Consider the following 18885-nt stretch of genomic DNA (forward strand, 5'->3'; position numbering starts at 1 on the left):
AAATGGCTGCATGAAGGTAAATCTCTGGTTAATGAGGGTACCTAAATGGCTATAAAAACAAGTGATGCTAAAAACTTATAGTTCCACAGACTCTGAAGATCAATTCATTTAGTTTCCCTTTTTTATAGTCATGCTTTTATACACACCCTCTTTGTAGTTTTGCATGTTAACATGGTGTCATTGGATATGATTTCTGTTCAAAGTATTTACATTTTAGCATGTTTCATCATTTGCCTCGGGCAATGTTGTAACCTGAAAGATTTTTGTAGCTAATACAGGTCTAAAATACAGGTTTATGAAATAAGTGCCTATAACTAGTTTTAACTGTATAGATGGCCCTTTTACAAGAGAAAGTTTGTAATGCTTCCAGTTGAAGTCATATAACAGATTTTATTTTACGACATTAACTATGTGGCACAAGGGACCAAACTGACATTTCCAGTATATATACTGAAATCCAGGTAGTCTTGCCAAGCTAAAGCAATCTTAGTAAGACTCACTGACATAAGAGGTATGGTCATCATACTCCAAAACTAATGCTACAAAGTGAGATGTTTCAGTTTGCAACTGCTCATAGCATAGAAAGTAGATGATTTCATGTTCAGCAGGCTCAGTTTATATCTATTTAATGTATAGTTGCAAAATATGGCATTTAGTTAGGATGTTAAACTTGGCCCACGTAAGAAATTGTAGACACAGGGGGTTAATCTGTGCTGCCCCTGGAGTTGCAGTAAAGAAATTGTAGGGTGGGACAGTTTTGGTTACATCCATAAAAATACCAGAGAAAAACAGATGACATCTGGCACTGACCTTCCCAAAATGCTGCATATCTAGTAGTATGCCCAACCCAGCCAGTCATCCAGGTACCAACACCAGAGATTAGACTAACACAGTACATCCCCTTTTAAACGTTATCTATGTTAAGGTAACTCTGACATCTAATTAAGTAAAAAAAAAAAACAGACTGTCATTTCAAACCTAATTTAGTTTCCAGCTGACTATTTAATGTGTATGAGTAGACTGTTTTTCCAAGTAGAATGTACTCAAAAACATTATTTGAGAATTTTAATTTTATGAGATACATGTGCCCTCTCAGTGCCCTCATTGTATGAGGTTGTGTTAAGGGCTAAGAGGCTTATGTGAGTTCATAATATCACACCTCAAGCCAGTCTTACAGATGTCATGGGGAAAAAATGTTCACCTCCTCTGGTGTCAAGTCCATCTGGTGACTTGTTACTGGCTACATCTGTCTGTCTCCTCAAGTTACATATCACACTGGACGCTGTGCAGTCATTGTGCCATGTCCTAACACTGCTCTATCACACCTTCAGTCCTCTGTTATAAATCATTATAAGTGGGGGTTGCCTCCTGATATTTTATAATTTAGCAATGTTCTCATGCTTCAGTTCACCACCAACAAATGAGTACCTTTTTTTAGGCACACTTTATTGTTCTTCTACCCTTTATTTGGATTTAACACTTTTACATATATTGTTTTATTTTGTTGTATTTGGTTAAATAATAGAATGTATGCATCTATACCCCTGGGATACCAAATGAGCATAAGATAAAAATCAAAGAAGAACCGTTTGTGGTGGGAAGGTGACACCCAACAATCAACTTATCATTCTTAGAAGCAATGAAAGTGGTCTAGCCCTGAGACGTTAACCCTTTAGGCAACAGTAAAATCCCATGTAGCAGTTCACCAATAGTGGTCCAGACGGTTGATATATCAGTCTTCATACAGATTCTAACTTGCTGGGACTTAGATTTTTCTCTTTTGGTATCCTGTATCATGCGAAGAAATATACATGCAAATATCATAGACTGAACTATACAACTGGTTATAATATTGGAAGAATCGGCCTCACTTTGCATCTAGCTCACATGTTTTCCTGGTGTCTGTCACTAATCACAAATGTTACGGTGGTCCCGGGGCAGCATGTAATATATAATGCAAGAAATAACACATTTGAATGTAATAGGTAGTTAGGTAGATGTTCTATCTATAAACTCTCCAATATCGGCATTGGCTCATGGAGGACATCTAGTGGTCACATTTTGCAAAAACAGTAGCGACTGAAATGGCTGTTACCAGATATAGTCTCCATTCAATAAGGCATGCATGTGCTTTCCCTACTTTACATACCAAACAGCAAAATCCATCAAAATTAATTCCCAGTGATTTTTGAATGATAAAAAGAAAGTTACTGAGGCCAGGTTTTCCAAAAGACTAAGTACTACTTTCCGGATTGCTGTCCAAGACATAGGAAGAAATAAAAAATGTACTTAGGTATGAAATAAACTTAACCATAAATGACTAACCATCAGTTTACTCAATTTACCACCAGTAATTCCATCAATTAGTTTATCACATAAACAATTATTTATGAAAAGTCTTTATCTGCATAAACAACTAATCTTACCAATAGGAGCAATCCAGATAGGAATTTATAAAATCCTTACGCAATGGTAGCACGCCCAAATTACACATTTTAGTCTTAAAATGGAAATGTGCTAGGGAAAAGTATTCTGCTCTAAAATGTTGCAACATAAACTCACAGGTGGCTCTCCTTTGTAGTTTTGAGTTACATTTTAATTGATTATAATTGTGGCTTGTCTAGTAGATTTTTAATGCTTTTTCTCCCACTGTGCTAGCGTAACACAGTACTAGGGCGGCATCTTTGTAGTAATTTAGATCAACCATCCTAGGTAAAAGTTTTATCTTCTTGTAAATAAGGGCACTGAGAGGGCACATGTATCCCATGAAATTAAAATTCTCAAGAAAAACAACTTTTGTTGATCTGAAATTAATACAAAGTTGCATCCTAGACAAAAGTATTATTTTCTTGTGAACCTTATCAGTGGAGTGAATGTTTTTCTATGTCCCTTGATCCATATCTACTGGATCACACTTTTTACTCTTAGCCCTACGACTGGCTTGGCCCAGCTCTCAAGAGCCTCCTTGTGGTATGTGTTAAAGACCATCTGGAGAGACTGGGTCCTGCCTCAGAGGGACTATAAGGGACCATTTACCATCAAAAAAACATATTGGTATTTGAGCAGTCTTGGTCCCTTAATCACCTGATATAACCTTCCAAATGAGGTGGCAATACCTTTACTGGGAGTATGTGGGTTCTGCATCAAAACCGTTGCCCCCTTTCCTAAATTGTGTACGCTGTGTTTCTTTGGTATAATTATGGCAAACATCTTCCATGTTATGCGAGTAGTCTCTATGTATGTAGAACCATATATATTTGAACGACTTATTAAAGGTGGGTTGTGATTTGGCACATAATTGGGGTTTTCTTCCTTTCTTTTTGCATTTGTATTATTATATCATATATGTATATCATATAACATAATGTATGCTGGTCTTATTGTATTTCTTGACTTGTCCTGAAATATACATAGTCTTTTTTCTTAGTTAAAGAATAAGCTGTTTATAAGTTGTAACCTAAATATAACTAAAACTATAACTAAATTAGAAGCATTAGCATCAACAAGAAAAGTAAGCATGTAGGGCAGGACATAATAAAAGAATGACACTACTAACATTTACTGAAAGCTAAATTTTAAGATTTCCTAATGCCTTATTTAATCTGTACCTGTAGCAGTATTTAAAATACAAGAGTCTCTATCTGGAAACAAATATATTTAAACCTAACACAGGTTTTACAGATATGGGAAACCACTGGCCTGTATTGTGTTCTTAAGGGAACCGACAAAGCTTTTGGCATAACTAAACTTATTTATTAAATGTTTCTAGGAAGCTACGGTAAACACATAAAGCAAGTTTCTAATATAGCGCATATTTTAATCTGTAAACACCATAGCATAAGTTTATTTAGTGTATAAACCTAGTATTTGGGGTAATCAACCAATCTACGTTTAGTTCTGCAAGGTTCAGCCTAGTAACAAACTTTATCTGACCTTACTGAGGGTGCATTACCTCAACATGTAGACTTTGTACTTCCTGTTGTTACTCCAGTAGCCACTCTTTTTTTCACCAATCGGTACAAATGTTACCTTTTAAAGTAACCTTAGACTGAAGTCACCTTTTAAGGTGTGTAGATGGCTATTAGGTGCAAAATACTGTGACCCATCAAAAGTATCAAATCCACTTTCTGCATCATCTTTTTACTTTAGCTTATGTATTTTATATACCATGACGCTATGAGTCCTCACATATATGTACAATTACAGAATGACCTAGTTTTGGCAACATGGCAATAGCTAAACTTATCTTTTGCTGGACTGACTGACTGATGGTCACACCTGTGAAGGTATACTCCTTACCTAATGAATAAATTAACTATAGGTCCTACAGAATCAGTCAAAGAACCCTAGTGACGAGATCCCATCACTCGAGCCCTTTGGTTCTGTAGGTTCTACTGCATCATAAAAAAGCAAATATCATTAAAGCAAATTCCTTATTAGATTTGTGTATTGTTAGCAAGGATACTATGCCAAACAGTCACATTCATAACCTGTAAATTATTATTAAGTCTTGCAAGCAGTTACACTATAGAACTACAAACCATATAAGGAAGGATTTGTTCTTTCATGAGTGTTTGTTGCCACCTGATGTAATCACAGGACACACACACACACCTTCCTACAATGTCACGCAATGACCCAGCCCCTGATATCATATGACTGATCTGCAGGACAAAAAGAAAGAAGGGAGACTCGGGGACAGAAATCACCGTGAACGCCCAGAGACTATCGTGCTAGGCGCGGGCTGCAACGCAAGGGGGCGCTACACGACACTTAAGACATAACAACTACAACACACGCACACACGGGTGTGAGGACGCAGAGACGCAGGATATAAAACAGCAGCAACACAGTCAACCGGTTTCTTAGTGAGACACCAGGCAGGAGAATCATGGACTTTTTCCCAAATCTGTCTCCTTGGACGTGGCTTCTTCTAGCTGTTTTCTGGGCTCTCTTTTTACTGTAAGTACACAATACAACTGTGCGATCTGTGTCTGAGCTCCCCTCTCTGCCATGTACTTGTGACATGCTGTAACTACTATGCTATATACATATATATACATATATATATATATATATATATATATAGTACTCTTTTTTCTTTTCTAACACTCTATTATGCAACTCGGTTCAATATTTCTTATAACTGTTTAGTATTAGGCAATAGTATGCATAACAAAGTTTCACCATTTTTAGAATAAATAGACTGGCAGCACGGGCAGCCTTGGTAGGGCTAGATGGCCAGGTTTAATCCATATTACCTCTATTTTGTGTGTTGTAACACACACAGACGCATGCTAGTTATTCTACAATTTGTGTAGATTTTCTAAATTGTACATTGGTTTACTTAAACTACAAGTAGTCGCACAGACTATATTATGATGTAAGTTGTCTGTAATAGCACAGCCAAAATTGCCTGATTCAGAAAATGACATAATTTAATTCCAAAGTAACTTTACAGTGTGTGGGTAAAGAGTTGTGCAATTGTGGAAGTCACCCGACTCCAAGCTGTATTAAACATGGAAACAAGTCTTAGTCTGTCAATTCTAGTTTTGTTATGCGGGCTAAAAAAATAATTGGTAATAATAATAGGAAAGAGCAATTCTTGTTTAACACAGCACTTCTTTTGCATTTTATTTATTTTCAGGTATGGAATATATCCATATAGATTTTTTAAGAGGTTGGGTATTTCTGGACCCAGACCATTACCATTTATTGGCACATTCCTGGAATACAGAAAAGTGAGTAATTATTATTTTCATGGATTTAAAACTGTATATGAACTATTACATACATTTGACAGATAAGCTTATGTGTTACTATAAATTCACAAATGTAAAATAAAAAGCGAATGTAGTAAATTAATATTGCACTAAATAAACTAACATTGCACTAATGTTTTGTTGGGTTTTTTGCAACCCTTAGCTGATTGAGCCAATAAACAATGAATGTAAAGACTCTAAAGGGGTGTCCATCAGGCAACTATCCAGCTGTTGCTAAACTAGAATTGCATGGATCACAGTCTATATCTATTTAAAGGGATAGTTTGCTACCCCTGGTGGCCCCAGTAAAGAAGAATGTATGTTTATAAGCATTCTTTAAAATATAAACAGGAGAAAATATATATAAGTTACCTGAGGTAGAAGCTGCAGCTCCCCTCCTTGTCTGTGGACTGATGATTCTTGCCACATATTACCTTTCAGAACCCCCTTCTCCCCCTCTAAAATGTCAGTCTGACTATTGTAATTTTGTCCCCAGCACTTCACCCCATTGCATCCATATCTTTTCCCATTTTCCCAATCTCTCCCTTTCCCGTCTCTTTCTAAAACCCCACCTGTCTCCTTTTCACTTGACACTTATCTCCCTATACTCCATTATCTCCTGGCCACTTCTGTCTACCTGGCTTAACATCTCCTCACTTCAGGATCACAGTCAAACACACCTCTCTCCTAATTTCCAGGTTGATCATTAGGTTATTGACTATGATATTGTGAAAAAATAATGCCTGGTTGAGCCCAGCTCTTTTGGTCCTTTGGTGATACTGATGATTATCTGTTAGTCTGTTAGTATTTTAATAGTTTGTCTCGGGTGCTTCTTTCAATCTAGGGAGTGGTGCAATTTGATATGCAATGCTTCAAGAAATATGGAAAAATATGGGGGTGAGTTTAAAATTCCAAATCAAAAGTGTTTGTTTTACAAAATATTTTGTAATGTGTCTTTTCAGCATATGAATATGCCTTAAAACTGTTCTGTTGCCGTGTTTAGGTAACTGTCTACACAAATTCCATATCTTTATTTTTCAGAACAAATAGGACTTTCTTTTGAAACCATAGAAAAATTCAAAAACTAATAACTGCCAGTGGTAGTATCTTAAAAACCTAATAAAATCTTTAAAAAATAAAGAAAAAAATTCTTTGAATTTCTTTTACACTTTAGGTGCCACTGTTAAACATAACCAAATTTATATTCGGCAACATCCCCTGATTTCAGACATACCCCACATAAATGTTTTAATGTTCTAGAGGGCCACATCCCTTACATAGTACCCTCTAAAGCATGGCCAGCAGGGGGTCTAGACAGACCCGGCAAGGAACATCCCGTCCTCTGCTGACCTTAATGTCAACAGTGACTCCCGGAAGGGAATGCCCAATCTCGTGAGCGAGCATTCCTTATGACTAACTCCGGTAGGATTTACAAATGATCAGTCAGCAGGAAGCAAGGGATGCTGGCTTTTGCTGACAGAGGTGAGTCCAGGCTTTGTAAATGAAATGTACATCCTAAAGGGCTTTATTGAATGCCCTTTTAAGATGTACAGGTACATCCATAGTAGACTGAAGTGGTTAAAGCAGGAACTCTCTCCACAACATTAATAGTTGATGAAGACCACTTCTGACTTCCCCACACCCTAGATGTGTGGACCAGGGTCCCACTGTTTTCTGCCAATGCTGAGCTGATAGCACTGCTGGCCATCTTCTGATTGCAAAGGGAAGTAAGCATGATGTGTCTTTCATCTACTGCATTAAGCTTCCTTGGCCAACCACTGCGTCTACAGTCCTTAACATTGCACGTTTCTTTGTGCTTCTTCAAAACATCTTAAGTAGAACATCGGGAAACCCTTGTCTGCCTTGACATTTTTCCTTGGAATAGACATTTCTGATGCAATTTAACTACCTTGTGTCTTTTCCTGTGTTTAGTCTTGCCATGGTGTATGATTTTTGACAGCTTGTTAGTGAGTTTGGCTGTGTCTCACTCAGTTTTATTTGTGACTTTGTGCCTAGACTTATTTGTACCTACAGGAATTTATGCTGTTTTTAAAGCAAAGGGTGATCACACCAAATATTGATTTGATTTATACTTTTCTTTTGTTCACTCACTTTCCATTTTGTGAATTATGAAAATAATGAATCTATTTTCCAAAGCATTCCTATATATAATTTTAAGATTGTATATGTACATAAATCTGCCTTGTATTGCTGATTTCCACCATCTTTATGGACAATTTCAGGCTTTACGATGGAAGACAGCCCGTACTTGCTATTTTGGACCCTGCAATAATCAAAGTTATTTTAGTTAAAGAGTGTTACACTAGCTTCACCAACAGACGGGTGAGTTAACAAACAAAGTGGAAAACAGATTTTAACCAAGTTGCCCCTTCTTTAGCACTTCTTTATTCCATCTTTTTATAGAACTTTGGCCTCAATGGTCCTATGGAGTCGGCACTCACTATTGCTGAGGATGAACAGTGGAAGAGGATCCGTACAGTTCTTTCACCTACATTCACTAGTGGGAGACTCAAAGAGGTAAGTAATCCAAAAAACACCAATGTACACACCAAAACTACTCGAGAGTAAGAGACATATAAGTATTTTCTTACATCAAAGAATCTAAGTAATCAAATTACTTAGTTTTTATAGTAGATCATAAAATGCCTTGTAATTGTGACAATTTTTTAATCAAAAATAAATTTTTATTAATTTTATTAGAGATTTATTTTTGAACTTCTAGCAAGAGAAAAATTAAGGAGAGATCTATTCGCTATGATCTTTGTTGGTCTGATAATGACATGAATGTTTTCTTCAGTCAGATCATGGCCCTGACAGAAGGAGAGAACTTGCCAGGGTCCTTCACTATGTGGTTTCCATTTAAATGCACCGCGAGCATCCTCATAATCTTTCATCTATTGGAAAATTCATTGTAACACAGGCACCAGAAGTTTCTCAAGTTGCACTACAGAATCCAACTGAATCTAATAGGGACTGATCACACAGCAACTAAATGCTAAATTCGCCATACACATCTACTGTTGTCACTCTCAAATGTGCATTTGTAGTGAGCTGACATCAAGTTAGCTTATTTTAAACTCTGTGATTCATGAATTTAGGTCACAATTGTCCCCCATTTTGCCCAGGTGTCTCAATAACACTACATCCTATAGATGTTAATTCTGCTTTTATTTCACTCAGTACAGATTAGGCATCCATCTTTCTAATTGAACCTCTTCTATTTCAGATGTTTCAGATTATGAAAGATTACTCAGATGCTTTGGTAAAAAATATTCAAGTTTATGCAGACAAGGATGAGCCGTGTATCATGAAGGAGTAAGTAGCAGGCAAAGCAGATTATGTTTCCTTATAATATTGTACATTGTGTTCATGGTACATGGGCACTGTACCATGAAAGATGAACCTTTTTATATTATATTTTATATTACAAATGATATATTTTGTACAAAAGGACAGATTATCCATATAAAATGGTATCAAAAGGAAGCCCTACTTGTCCTGAGAAACAATAAATGAGAACACTAAATAAGAAAGAAGGAATTTACGGTTGAGGCAAAAATGCCTTTTCCCTTATTGGGTTAAATAGGATATAATGTTTAAAAAATACTGTGGTGTCTTCATCCTTAAATATTTATTGTATATATTCTTTTATAGTGTTATTGGGGCATACAGCATGGATGTCGTAGCCAGCACTTCATTCAGTGTCCATATTGATTCCCTGAATAAACCTAATGATCCTTTCGTAACACACATCAAGAAGATACTAAAACTGAGCTTATTCCATCCATTGCTCATCTTTGCTGGTAAAGTTTTATTTTAACATTCTTATTAGCACTTGCAGCCAATATGGCTGTTTTATATACATATTCGTGGTAGATGGTTGACTACAGGGAACTTGTCTTTTTTACGCATTTTCTAATAAAAAAATTCATTAATCAAATAAAAATGTCTATAGCTTGCGTAAATAGGTTACACTTTTCTCTAGTTAGTCGGTTATATATAGGAACAGTCGATATCCATGATATTAGACTCATATGCAGATAGATTTTGTTTCTACAATGACACAAGCTAAAAGAATATTCTACATGTATATATCACACATTGACTAAATTGATAAGGGTTTTTAGTTATCTTTTAAATTATTTCATTTTAGTTAATTTTATTATTTGTTTTGTTATATATTGGGAAAAATTATGTTTTTTTGGGGAATTTTGCATTCTTACCATTACTTAATTTGACCGGAGGAATGTTTCGCATTTAACTAGGTATCTATGAACTGCTTAAAGTGTCCTAAAATAAATGTATAGGTTTCCCAAGGTGAAGTGTAAACTATAGGGTTATTACGTCAGTCTAACCGTTGCAAAAGATCCTGTTCCTACAGGTGCATGAGATGATGATCCAGTATTTTTAGTAATAGTTAATTGTATTAAATACTTAATGTTTCAATATAGAAACTGTTTTTTTTCTTTTCAGTAATTTTTCCATTTCTTCTCCCCGTTCTTGAGATGATGAGTGTGCAATTCATCCCAAAAGACGTGCTACAGTTTTTCATGAACGCAGTGGCTAGCTTTAAGAACAAGAGGAAGAAGGGAGACCATTCGGTGAGCTCACCCTAACACCAGACCAAGGAGGACTGGGGTTTTGAATCATTCTCAAACTGAAATTTTTGCTGTGTAGCCCAAGAGATGGGCCCACAGATGAGAATTTGTCAACAGCCAGAATAGGACAGGTTACAGGCATGCTCAAATCATACGCCAGGGGTTTCTGAGACATTTTATGTTTTAACATAGAACATAAGACGATGTTTCTTATAGAATATTAATGTCACTACATTCAATAAATAAATATCAGAAAAAACATGGCAGTTTCATATGCAGATTTGGTAAGAACCATCTAAATAAGATTTTTGTATCATTTGTGTCCGTCCTGGTTTTGCAGATCTGAGCACAAAACCAGTAATTTGCTCAAATATTTTCACATATTTTTACATTTAACGTTTTTGGTTATAGGACATGTCATGATTCTCAATACCATAATGGCACAGTGTCTTTTTCCAAGCCTGTTATTAAAATATAGTTGTGTCTGTCTTTCTGTAAAGGGTCGTGTAGACCTACTGCAGCTCATGCTGGATTCTAGAACAACAGATGAGTGCCTAAGTGGAGAACAGAAAGGTATGTGGAAGTATCTGATACCTGCGCAACAAACTGAATACTGACTTGATTTATACTACACATGAATGTTTACACCTGTTAGTTCACATGCCAAAAAGTTTTCAACACTTTCTTTAAATATGGAGCACCACCATATAATGTCATTTCCTGACACCCAGTAGTAATTACTGTCCTTATAGCAGACCTGTCATAATCATTTTTGTCGATGACAACGTTTGCTTCAAGTAAGGAATTGAATGCCATCTATGTGTTGTGATAGGTATACTGTACTGGCAAATACATAGATAGTCATATGCAAAGCTTTCTGAAGTGAGTAAGCTGCCTCTTTAAAGTCTTGTTGTTTTCCCTAAAATGCGGACTCATGAGAGATTTCACCCATTTGTTTCTCTTCACAGCCCTAACAGATGCAGAAATAATGGCTCAGTCCATTATATTTATACTTGCTGGTTATGAGACCACAAGTTTGTCGCTCTCCTATCTGTTTTATAATCTCGCCACTCACCCAGATGTCCAGCAAAAGCTACAGGAGGAAATTGATTCATTGCTACCTAATAAGGTGAAAATGTACATCATATATTTTAACCTTCTTGTATTTTATGCCACTTGGCTGAACTGGTCAGCGGTGATGGGAAGCATCCCTGAGTGGTATAACAGAATAGATGTGGAACCACAGAGAATTAAGTGCATTTATTAAGAATGGCACTAGCAATTGAAATAACTCTGGAGACTTATGAAGAACCCAGTGTTCTGTTTCCCTATACAATTGAAGTTGCCAGACACCTTTTTAAGGGCCTAGTGCTTTTTGCTTGCAGCAGTGATCTGGCCGCCTATACTAGTTCACTGCTGCTGTGGTAAGTGACTGTATCCTAACCTTGATAAATAAACTCTTAACTATGTCCCATGTACCAATTTACTGCCAAAACAAGTGTCTCTCGCTGCACTGTCCAAATTGCTTGGCTTCCTGCCTTAAAGTCACACACTATTACACAAGGTCTTATGGCTTCTATTAAAAGCTTTACCATGGCTTGTATGTTTCTATATTAAGTAAATTTCAATAACAATGTTTTTATTTATGTCTGCTGTAGGCCACCCCAACCTATGATATCCTGATGCAGATGGAGTACCTGGATATGGTGGTTCAGGAAAACCTTAGAATGTTTCCACCAGCAGGGAGAATAGAAAGAGTCTCAAAGCAAACTGTGGAGATTAATGGTGTCACCATCCCAAAAGGCACAGTCACAATGATCCCAGCCTATGTGCTGCACATGGACCCTGAAATATGGCCAGAACCTGAAGAGTTTCGTCCAGAACGGTACCTTGATTAAGTGATGATATCTACGCAGAGTTAAAAAAAAGCAATGGAAAGTGCCGAAAAACGAGAAGAAGCCGTTATGTACTGCATTGTTTCTCTAAAATGATTAATAAAAGATTTATTTCAGCAGATACCATAGGCAGAAAATTCTAGATGGTTGAAGGTGTAGCACCTTCTCAGTGATATTGCATATCAGTATTATTATAATTTCACTGTCTTCTCTATGATGAATGAAGGACCAATTACAGTGACTTCTCCTGAAAGAAGGGTTGGTGCTTCATAATGCATAGTTAAACTGGTGAGATGTCTTTCAAGCAATCTCATCAATTTAGCTATGCCATGTACAATGCCAACCAGGCTTTTCTTTGAGAAGCCCTTCACATATGTTATCCCTTTTATATATATATATATATATATATATATATATATATATATATATAATATAATGGAATAATACATTGGAGTTAAAATGTTTAACAACTCACAAACTATGATTTAGATAATCTACCTTGACACTGCTGATCCTTTTACTTTCTCTGTATTTCCAGGTTCAGTAAAGAAAACAAAGCAATTCAGAATCCATACACATTCCTACCTTTTGGAGATGGTCCTAGGAACTGCATTGGGATGAGGTTTGCTCTGCTTAGCATGAAACTAGCCATCACTGTCTTGCTGCAGAACTTCAACTTTAGGCCTTGCAAAGACACTCTGGTAAGAAATAATTTCTAGCACATAAGTGTCCATATGGCTAGGTCTTTAAACAGCATTTTTAATGAGCACAGGTCTTGCACAGGTCGACATATTTTGCTAATTGCTTATGGCGAGCAGACATTGGCAGATGATAGGCACATGTAGCCCCATGGAGCAGGGCTGAATTAACCCAATATTATATATACCATATTTGCTCGATTAGACAAGGTTTTTTTCAGAGCAAAAATAATCATCTTATATTCAAGGTTGTCTTCTAATCAGACCTCAAATAGTGGCATATAGGGGGTTAAAATGAATATCAGATATTCAGAGAGGCATATAGGGGGTTAAAAGGAATATCAGGGAGGCAGAGTGGCATATAGGGGTTAAAAGGAATATCAGGGAGGCAGAGTGGCATATAGGGTTAAAAGGAATATCAGGGAGGCAGAGTGGTATATAGCGGGTTAAAAGGAATATCAGGGAGACAGAGTGGTATATAGGGGTTAAAAGGAATATCAGGGAGGCAGAGTGGCATATAGGGGTTAAAAGGAATATCAGGGAGGCAGAGTGGCATATAGGGGTTAAAAGGAATATCAGGAAGGCATAGTGGTATAAAGCAGGTTAAAAGGAATATCAGGGAGACAGAGTGGTATATAAGGGTGTATAAGGCATATCTGGGGGGAAGAGTGGCAAATAGGGGGTCAAGAGGCATATCTGGGAGGCAGAGTGGCATATCAGGGAGGCAGAGTGGCATATAGGGGGTATAAAGCATTTCTGGGAGCAGAGTGGCATATAAGGGGGTGGATGTGCATAACTGGGGGCAGGTTGGCAAATAAAAGGAAATAAAAATGCATTTTTCTCAATCATAGTTTTTATTAAATATGAAAAAATAGTTTACATGTGAAATAATATTTACTAGTAAAACTTTTTTCTCATAGGATAGTCTTATATTCAGGCTTTTTCTTGTTTTCCTAAATTAATATTCAAATTTTGGGTGGGTACATCTTCTAATCAGGCTCATCTTATAATCGAGCACATAACGTATTATATAGATCACCAGTGGCGACTCTAGAAACAATATATAGGGGGGGCACACAAGATACCACAGTCAAACTGGGGGGGCATTAATAATTTCCACCATTAAATCATACTACTGAAAAAACATATATATATATATATATATATATATATATTAGCCTCTGCTGCCCATATATATTAATATTAGCCCCAGTTGCCGATATATATATTAATATTAGTCCCTGCTGACTATATATATAAATATATACATAAATATTAGACCCTGCTGCCGATAGCAGGTATAGATCAACACATTAAGACACAAACATGTATAGATCAATTGAAATTCACTTGTGATCTCAGCACTGAAGGTATATATCAAATCAACAGAATCAGACATACAAATCCTGTATTTGCAGGTATACAATAATAATATATGAAACGTAACATCGCAGGTATAGATCAAATAAATACATGGAAACAGCATTGCAGGTATTAATCAACTGAACAAGACATACAAACCCTGTATTTGCAGGTATACATAAATAATGTATGGAAACATAGCATACCAGATATGGATCTACAGAATAACACACAAACCCAGCTTTGCATGTGTAGATCAATTGGAATTCACATAAAAACACAGCATTAAAAGTATATTTAAAACCCCCTAAATTACAGGCATAGATCACAGCTGGCACACCCCAAAGCAAGCCCTGGCGTCCACACTGCCCACATAGAACCTGGCCAGCACCCAGATAACTCACATAAGATTTGCCATCTTTGTCCCATATACACCCTGCCTGTGCCATCTTGGTCCCCAAGGCTCAAACATCCTGCTAGTGCCATCTTTGCCCTTCCACAATTATACATCTATGATACACACAAACACATTAACTCATGCTCTCCCTCATTCAGACAATTCATCCACATATTAACTCATGCTCTCCCTCATTCAGACAGTTCATCCACATATTAACTCATGCTCTCTCTCATTCAGACAATTCATCCACATATTAACTCATGCTCTCCCTCATTCAGACAATTCATCCACATATTAACGCATGCTCTCCCTCATTCAGACAATTCATCCACATATTAACTCATGCTCTCCCTCATTCAGACAATTCATCCATTTTAAGAAACTACACCCCTTGGAGCTTCAAATGAGGGGCTACATGTATTTCTAGGACAAAAGTTGAGTGCACAAATCATGATGGAATATGTCGCTTTGGCTAGAAAATATGTTTTTTCTAACCATAGCGACATGTTCATTTGTGTCTTGCGCACTCCAGGTTTGTACTAGAAACACATACAGCCCCTCATTTGATGTGCCAAGGGGTGTAGTTCTTGCAAATGTGTACTTTTTGTGCCATAATTTAACTTCCTAGGTGAGCAGTAATGCCACGTCAAGGCTTCAACCCTAATTACTGATCATTCACACGCCTTTCATATCTCCATTCACTCGCAGAAGCACACACCATACTTTCCATACATTCACTCACAGAAGCACACAACATTCTTTCCCCTTACAATCCCAAAGAAATGATGGTAAAGGGAGAAAAAAAAAATCACTTTTACAGCAAAAATAAGTCTTGCAGTAAAAATGCAAGGCGCTGCAGGGATGAGATGGTTACTCACGTACCACACAGGCTAAATGGCTGATTTTAATAATATTTGCAGTTCATCAGGATTTCAAAAATTTGCTTCCCTCAACCGTTAGCTAAATTTAATTTTTAATCAATTAATTAATTTAAGCAAAGGGATCATGGGATTAAAAATTAGTATCGGCCATTTTTAAAAGGGGAATGTGACTTTTTATAGCAATATGATCGCTGTGGTAACGTTGACTACCACAGTGATCATTTAGCTAGAATACTTAAACTTTTTTTTAAAGTTAAACTACTTTATGTTTAAATAATTTAATTTGGGGGTCTCTAGGCAATTTTGATCTTTTTTTATCTGCCTTTAGAGACCCCCAAATCATTTTTTTTACATTTTTTTTTTTTTACTTAGTATTTTTTATTCTTATTTATTATTGTAATTACCTTTCCAGTGGTATATGTTGGGGGTCTGTAGTTGCTTAGATGCCTGAGATACAGGCATCTAAGCAGCATGCCCCCATACCTCTTTAACTGACAATTGTCAGTTGTTAATAAAGTTGCGCGGTGACGTCATCGCGTCATTGCGCGAGACTTCACCGGCCGGATCGGGTGGCCCCAGTGATGCCCTTCAGTTTGAGGGGCAGATCGCCGGGGTAGGTGGTGATGGAGGTCCACAGACCTCCATCAAGGTAGGGTAGTGCTAGTGACGGCATGGTGCGGTCGTTAGCACCTGACTGGGACTGCTAGTGACGGCACCATGCCGTCATTAGCAGTCAAGGGTTTAAAGTCCTATTGCGGGAGTGTCCTGGGTGGCTCCAAATTCGGTGGGGGGGCAAGGAATATCCTAGGGGGGGCAATTGCCCCCCCTTGCCCCCCTGTAGATCACCAATATTTATTGTCACCGATATTTGTTTATCAATGAGGATTAATACATGATATGATAGAAAGAAAACAAAAAAATTACTTGTTCACAAATTAGAGGTTTGGCTAGTAGCGTAAAACTTTCTTAACCAACTAAGCTCTACACAGGAACAGGGAAAAAAATGTCTGCTGCAGTCCTTGAATCTAGTGAATCCAAACAAATTTTTGTCACTTTTGCAATTCGTTTTCGTTAGTTTTGTCGGAGATTGCCCTCGTTTTTGTTGATTTGTGCGAACGCAAAAAACAGGCAATTTTTTAAAAATAAAGTTTGCACGAATACTAAGTCTAGCATTCACAGCAACTTTCTCTCTTAGCAGCTGATTTCTATACTGAATTAAAGCCTTAAATTTTATATTTCTTCCAGATCCCCATGGAGTTTAACACACTAGGTTTCATGCAGCCAAAGAAACCAATAGTGCTGAAGATTGCTTCCAGAACATCAGTAATGAAGTAAAACCATATAATACACACTGTATTGTCCTTCCCAACACAATCCTTCCTGATCTGCTTGACACTAAACAAAAAACAATTCTCCGGGAGCAAAATACAAAAGAGAAAAAATATATATATATTGTATCACTCCTAGAACCTCAACCTTTGAAAATACTCATGAATGTACTCACAGGAGGTATGAGAAGTGTTTTCCTTGAAACTATTCTACATGTAAGTGACAATCTTTTGGAAGAAAGATCTTTTGGAAGAAAGTATCTAATACTGACTTCTATTCAATAAAAATACAGTCACTAAAGCAAAAAAAAAAGAAAAAAATGTGCCGTATAATCTCTAGTCTGTAACAACAGAGTGGCGTTTATTGAATGCTATCCAGATAAGTAGTGTTCATTAACTATGTACACATTATTTAAACTTTGCAGGATGGAGTTAGTAATATTGGAAAAAATCCGTTTTTTCGCACTTCCAATATATGCAATGCTTTGTTATTAATCTAATTTGTGCAGATTTGACACTCGAGTCACAGTATCATAATTAGCTTTTGGCTATGATGTGAACTGAAGAGAACTCAGTAATCAATGGGAAAAAAAATCTTTTTTCAATTTTTTTTATCTCTTTTTTAATTATTAAAGCATATTTTATTTAAAAAAAACCCACATACTGAAATCGTGTTCAACCTTGATTTATTTAATTATTGAAATTACGTTGAATAATTGTTGCATCATTACTGGCTTTTACCCTATAATTATTTGTTTGCAGGATTTTTTTGTAGTATAATATGTGTGTGAGGCTACTACTGTAATGGACAAATAATTAAATAGTTTCTATATAAATGAGTGTGGTCCAGTTATTTTACCTTTGCACGATTTCTGCAGGAGCACAGGTGTAACTACAGGGGCCTCTGCCTCTAGGGGGCATGTATATATGCATGTGTATATATATATATTTTTTTGTTTTTTCCCCTGATGATTTTTAACCTGTGCTAAATCCCACAACAAGGGAATAATACACATAGTGTCTAAGCACACACATTTGTATGTTTCTTAATAAAATCCACATTCCCAGAGATACTTTAGTCAGCTTAATAGGTTATCAAACATTTACATTTGCATTACATTTACTTAGCCACACGGTGGCAGTATTACCCTTGTAGTGTAACCTGTTGGAAATCCCAACCTGTTAATCTGTCAAATGTAGCTCCATATGCTTGTTTATATAACTTTTTTAATTATTATTATTATTATTGTTATTATTATAGTTTTATATAGCACCATCATATTCCACAGCACTAGTTGTATAATAATAATAATAATGTATTGACTTATAGGGCACCTTCATATGTCGTAGTGCTGTGCAATAGGTAAACAGGAGAAAACAAGTAGTATGTACATAACAATTCAGAGAAAAAAGTAAAGGGGGTCCCAATAAAATAAGCTGATCTCTTGTTTAAACCCTTGGTGCTTCACAAATACACAGTGGTAAGAACTATGTGGCACTTTTAAACCCTATACAGGTAACACCAGACAAATTGATGAAGAATATAAATGTGAGCAATTCAGGCTGGGAGTTCTAAATGGGGAAAAGTCATCAGGGAAACCAATATATTCCTGTCAATGACTTCACAGTTAGCTCTTCACCTGTTTCTTAGGAATAAGGAGCCAACAATAGGTGTTTCAAAGAGGCAATATGGCTCTTGTTGAGAAAGTGATGATGAAACTTTTTTTTTCTTTCATTTTGGAGAGTATTGTGACCTGGTCTATGTTTATTTCTTAAGGATTTTGTTTCTGGAGCTGACCATCATGTTTGTCTATGTACAGTCTAAGTGTGCAGAATTTACTCAGTTAAATATTTATACTGTTCCTTAACATAGAGTAGGCTACCCAGCGAACTCTCTCTTCTGGGAGCTGGCTCTTTGTAAGGGTGTGGCTATTCTTGAA

At 36.6% G+C, this 18885-nt stretch overlaps 1 protein-coding gene across 2 annotated transcripts; it reads left to right on the top strand.

Annotated features, from left to right (window-relative positions):
• Positions 1–4891: 4891 nt before the first annotated feature.
• On the top strand, positions 4892–16952 carry LOC149302476 (cytochrome P450 3A24-like). 2 transcript variants are annotated; one of them, XM_089482510.1, is made up of 13 exons: positions 4892–4962; positions 5648–5741; positions 6607–6659; positions 8006–8105; positions 8187–8300; positions 9010–9098; positions 9438–9586; positions 10257–10384; positions 10882–10954; positions 11350–11510; positions 12040–12266; positions 12815–12977; positions 16863–16952. In XM_089482510.1, exons 1-13 carry the CDS (start codon positions 4892–4894, stop codon positions 16950–16952), a joined length of 1512 nt encoding a protein of 503 aa, XP_089338636.1. The 2 variants fall into 2 exon arrangements, with proteins under 2 accessions (XP_089338636.1, XP_089338634.1); XM_089482508.1 differs by having other exon boundaries at positions 10882–10931; positions 11321–11510.
• The last annotated feature ends 1933 nt before the right edge of the window (positions 16953–18885 follow it).

This window comes from Sceloporus occidentalis, unplaced genomic scaffold (genome assembly GCF_023333645.1).
Source record: "Sceloporus occidentalis isolate IW3139 unplaced genomic scaffold, rSceOcc1.0.p SCAF_19, whole genome shotgun sequence".
NCBI lineage: Eukaryota > Metazoa > Chordata > Lepidosauria > Squamata > Phrynosomatidae > Sceloporus > Sceloporus occidentalis.

Excerpts from the sequence above, each read along its gene's own strand:
- LOC149302476 (XM_089482508.1), top strand. The coding sequence starts at position 4,892 with ATGGACTTTTTCCCAAATCTGTCTCCTTGGACGTGGCTTCTTCTAGCT. Across the intron at positions 10,932-11,320 it reads GATTCTAGAACAACAGATGA|AGATTTCACCCATTTGTTTC; the intron begins GTGCCTAAGTGG and ends CGGACTCATGAG. Across the intron at positions 11,511-12,039 it reads ATTCATTGCTACCTAATAAG|GCCACCCCAACCTATGATAT; the intron begins GTGAAAATGTAC and ends TGTCTGCTGTAG.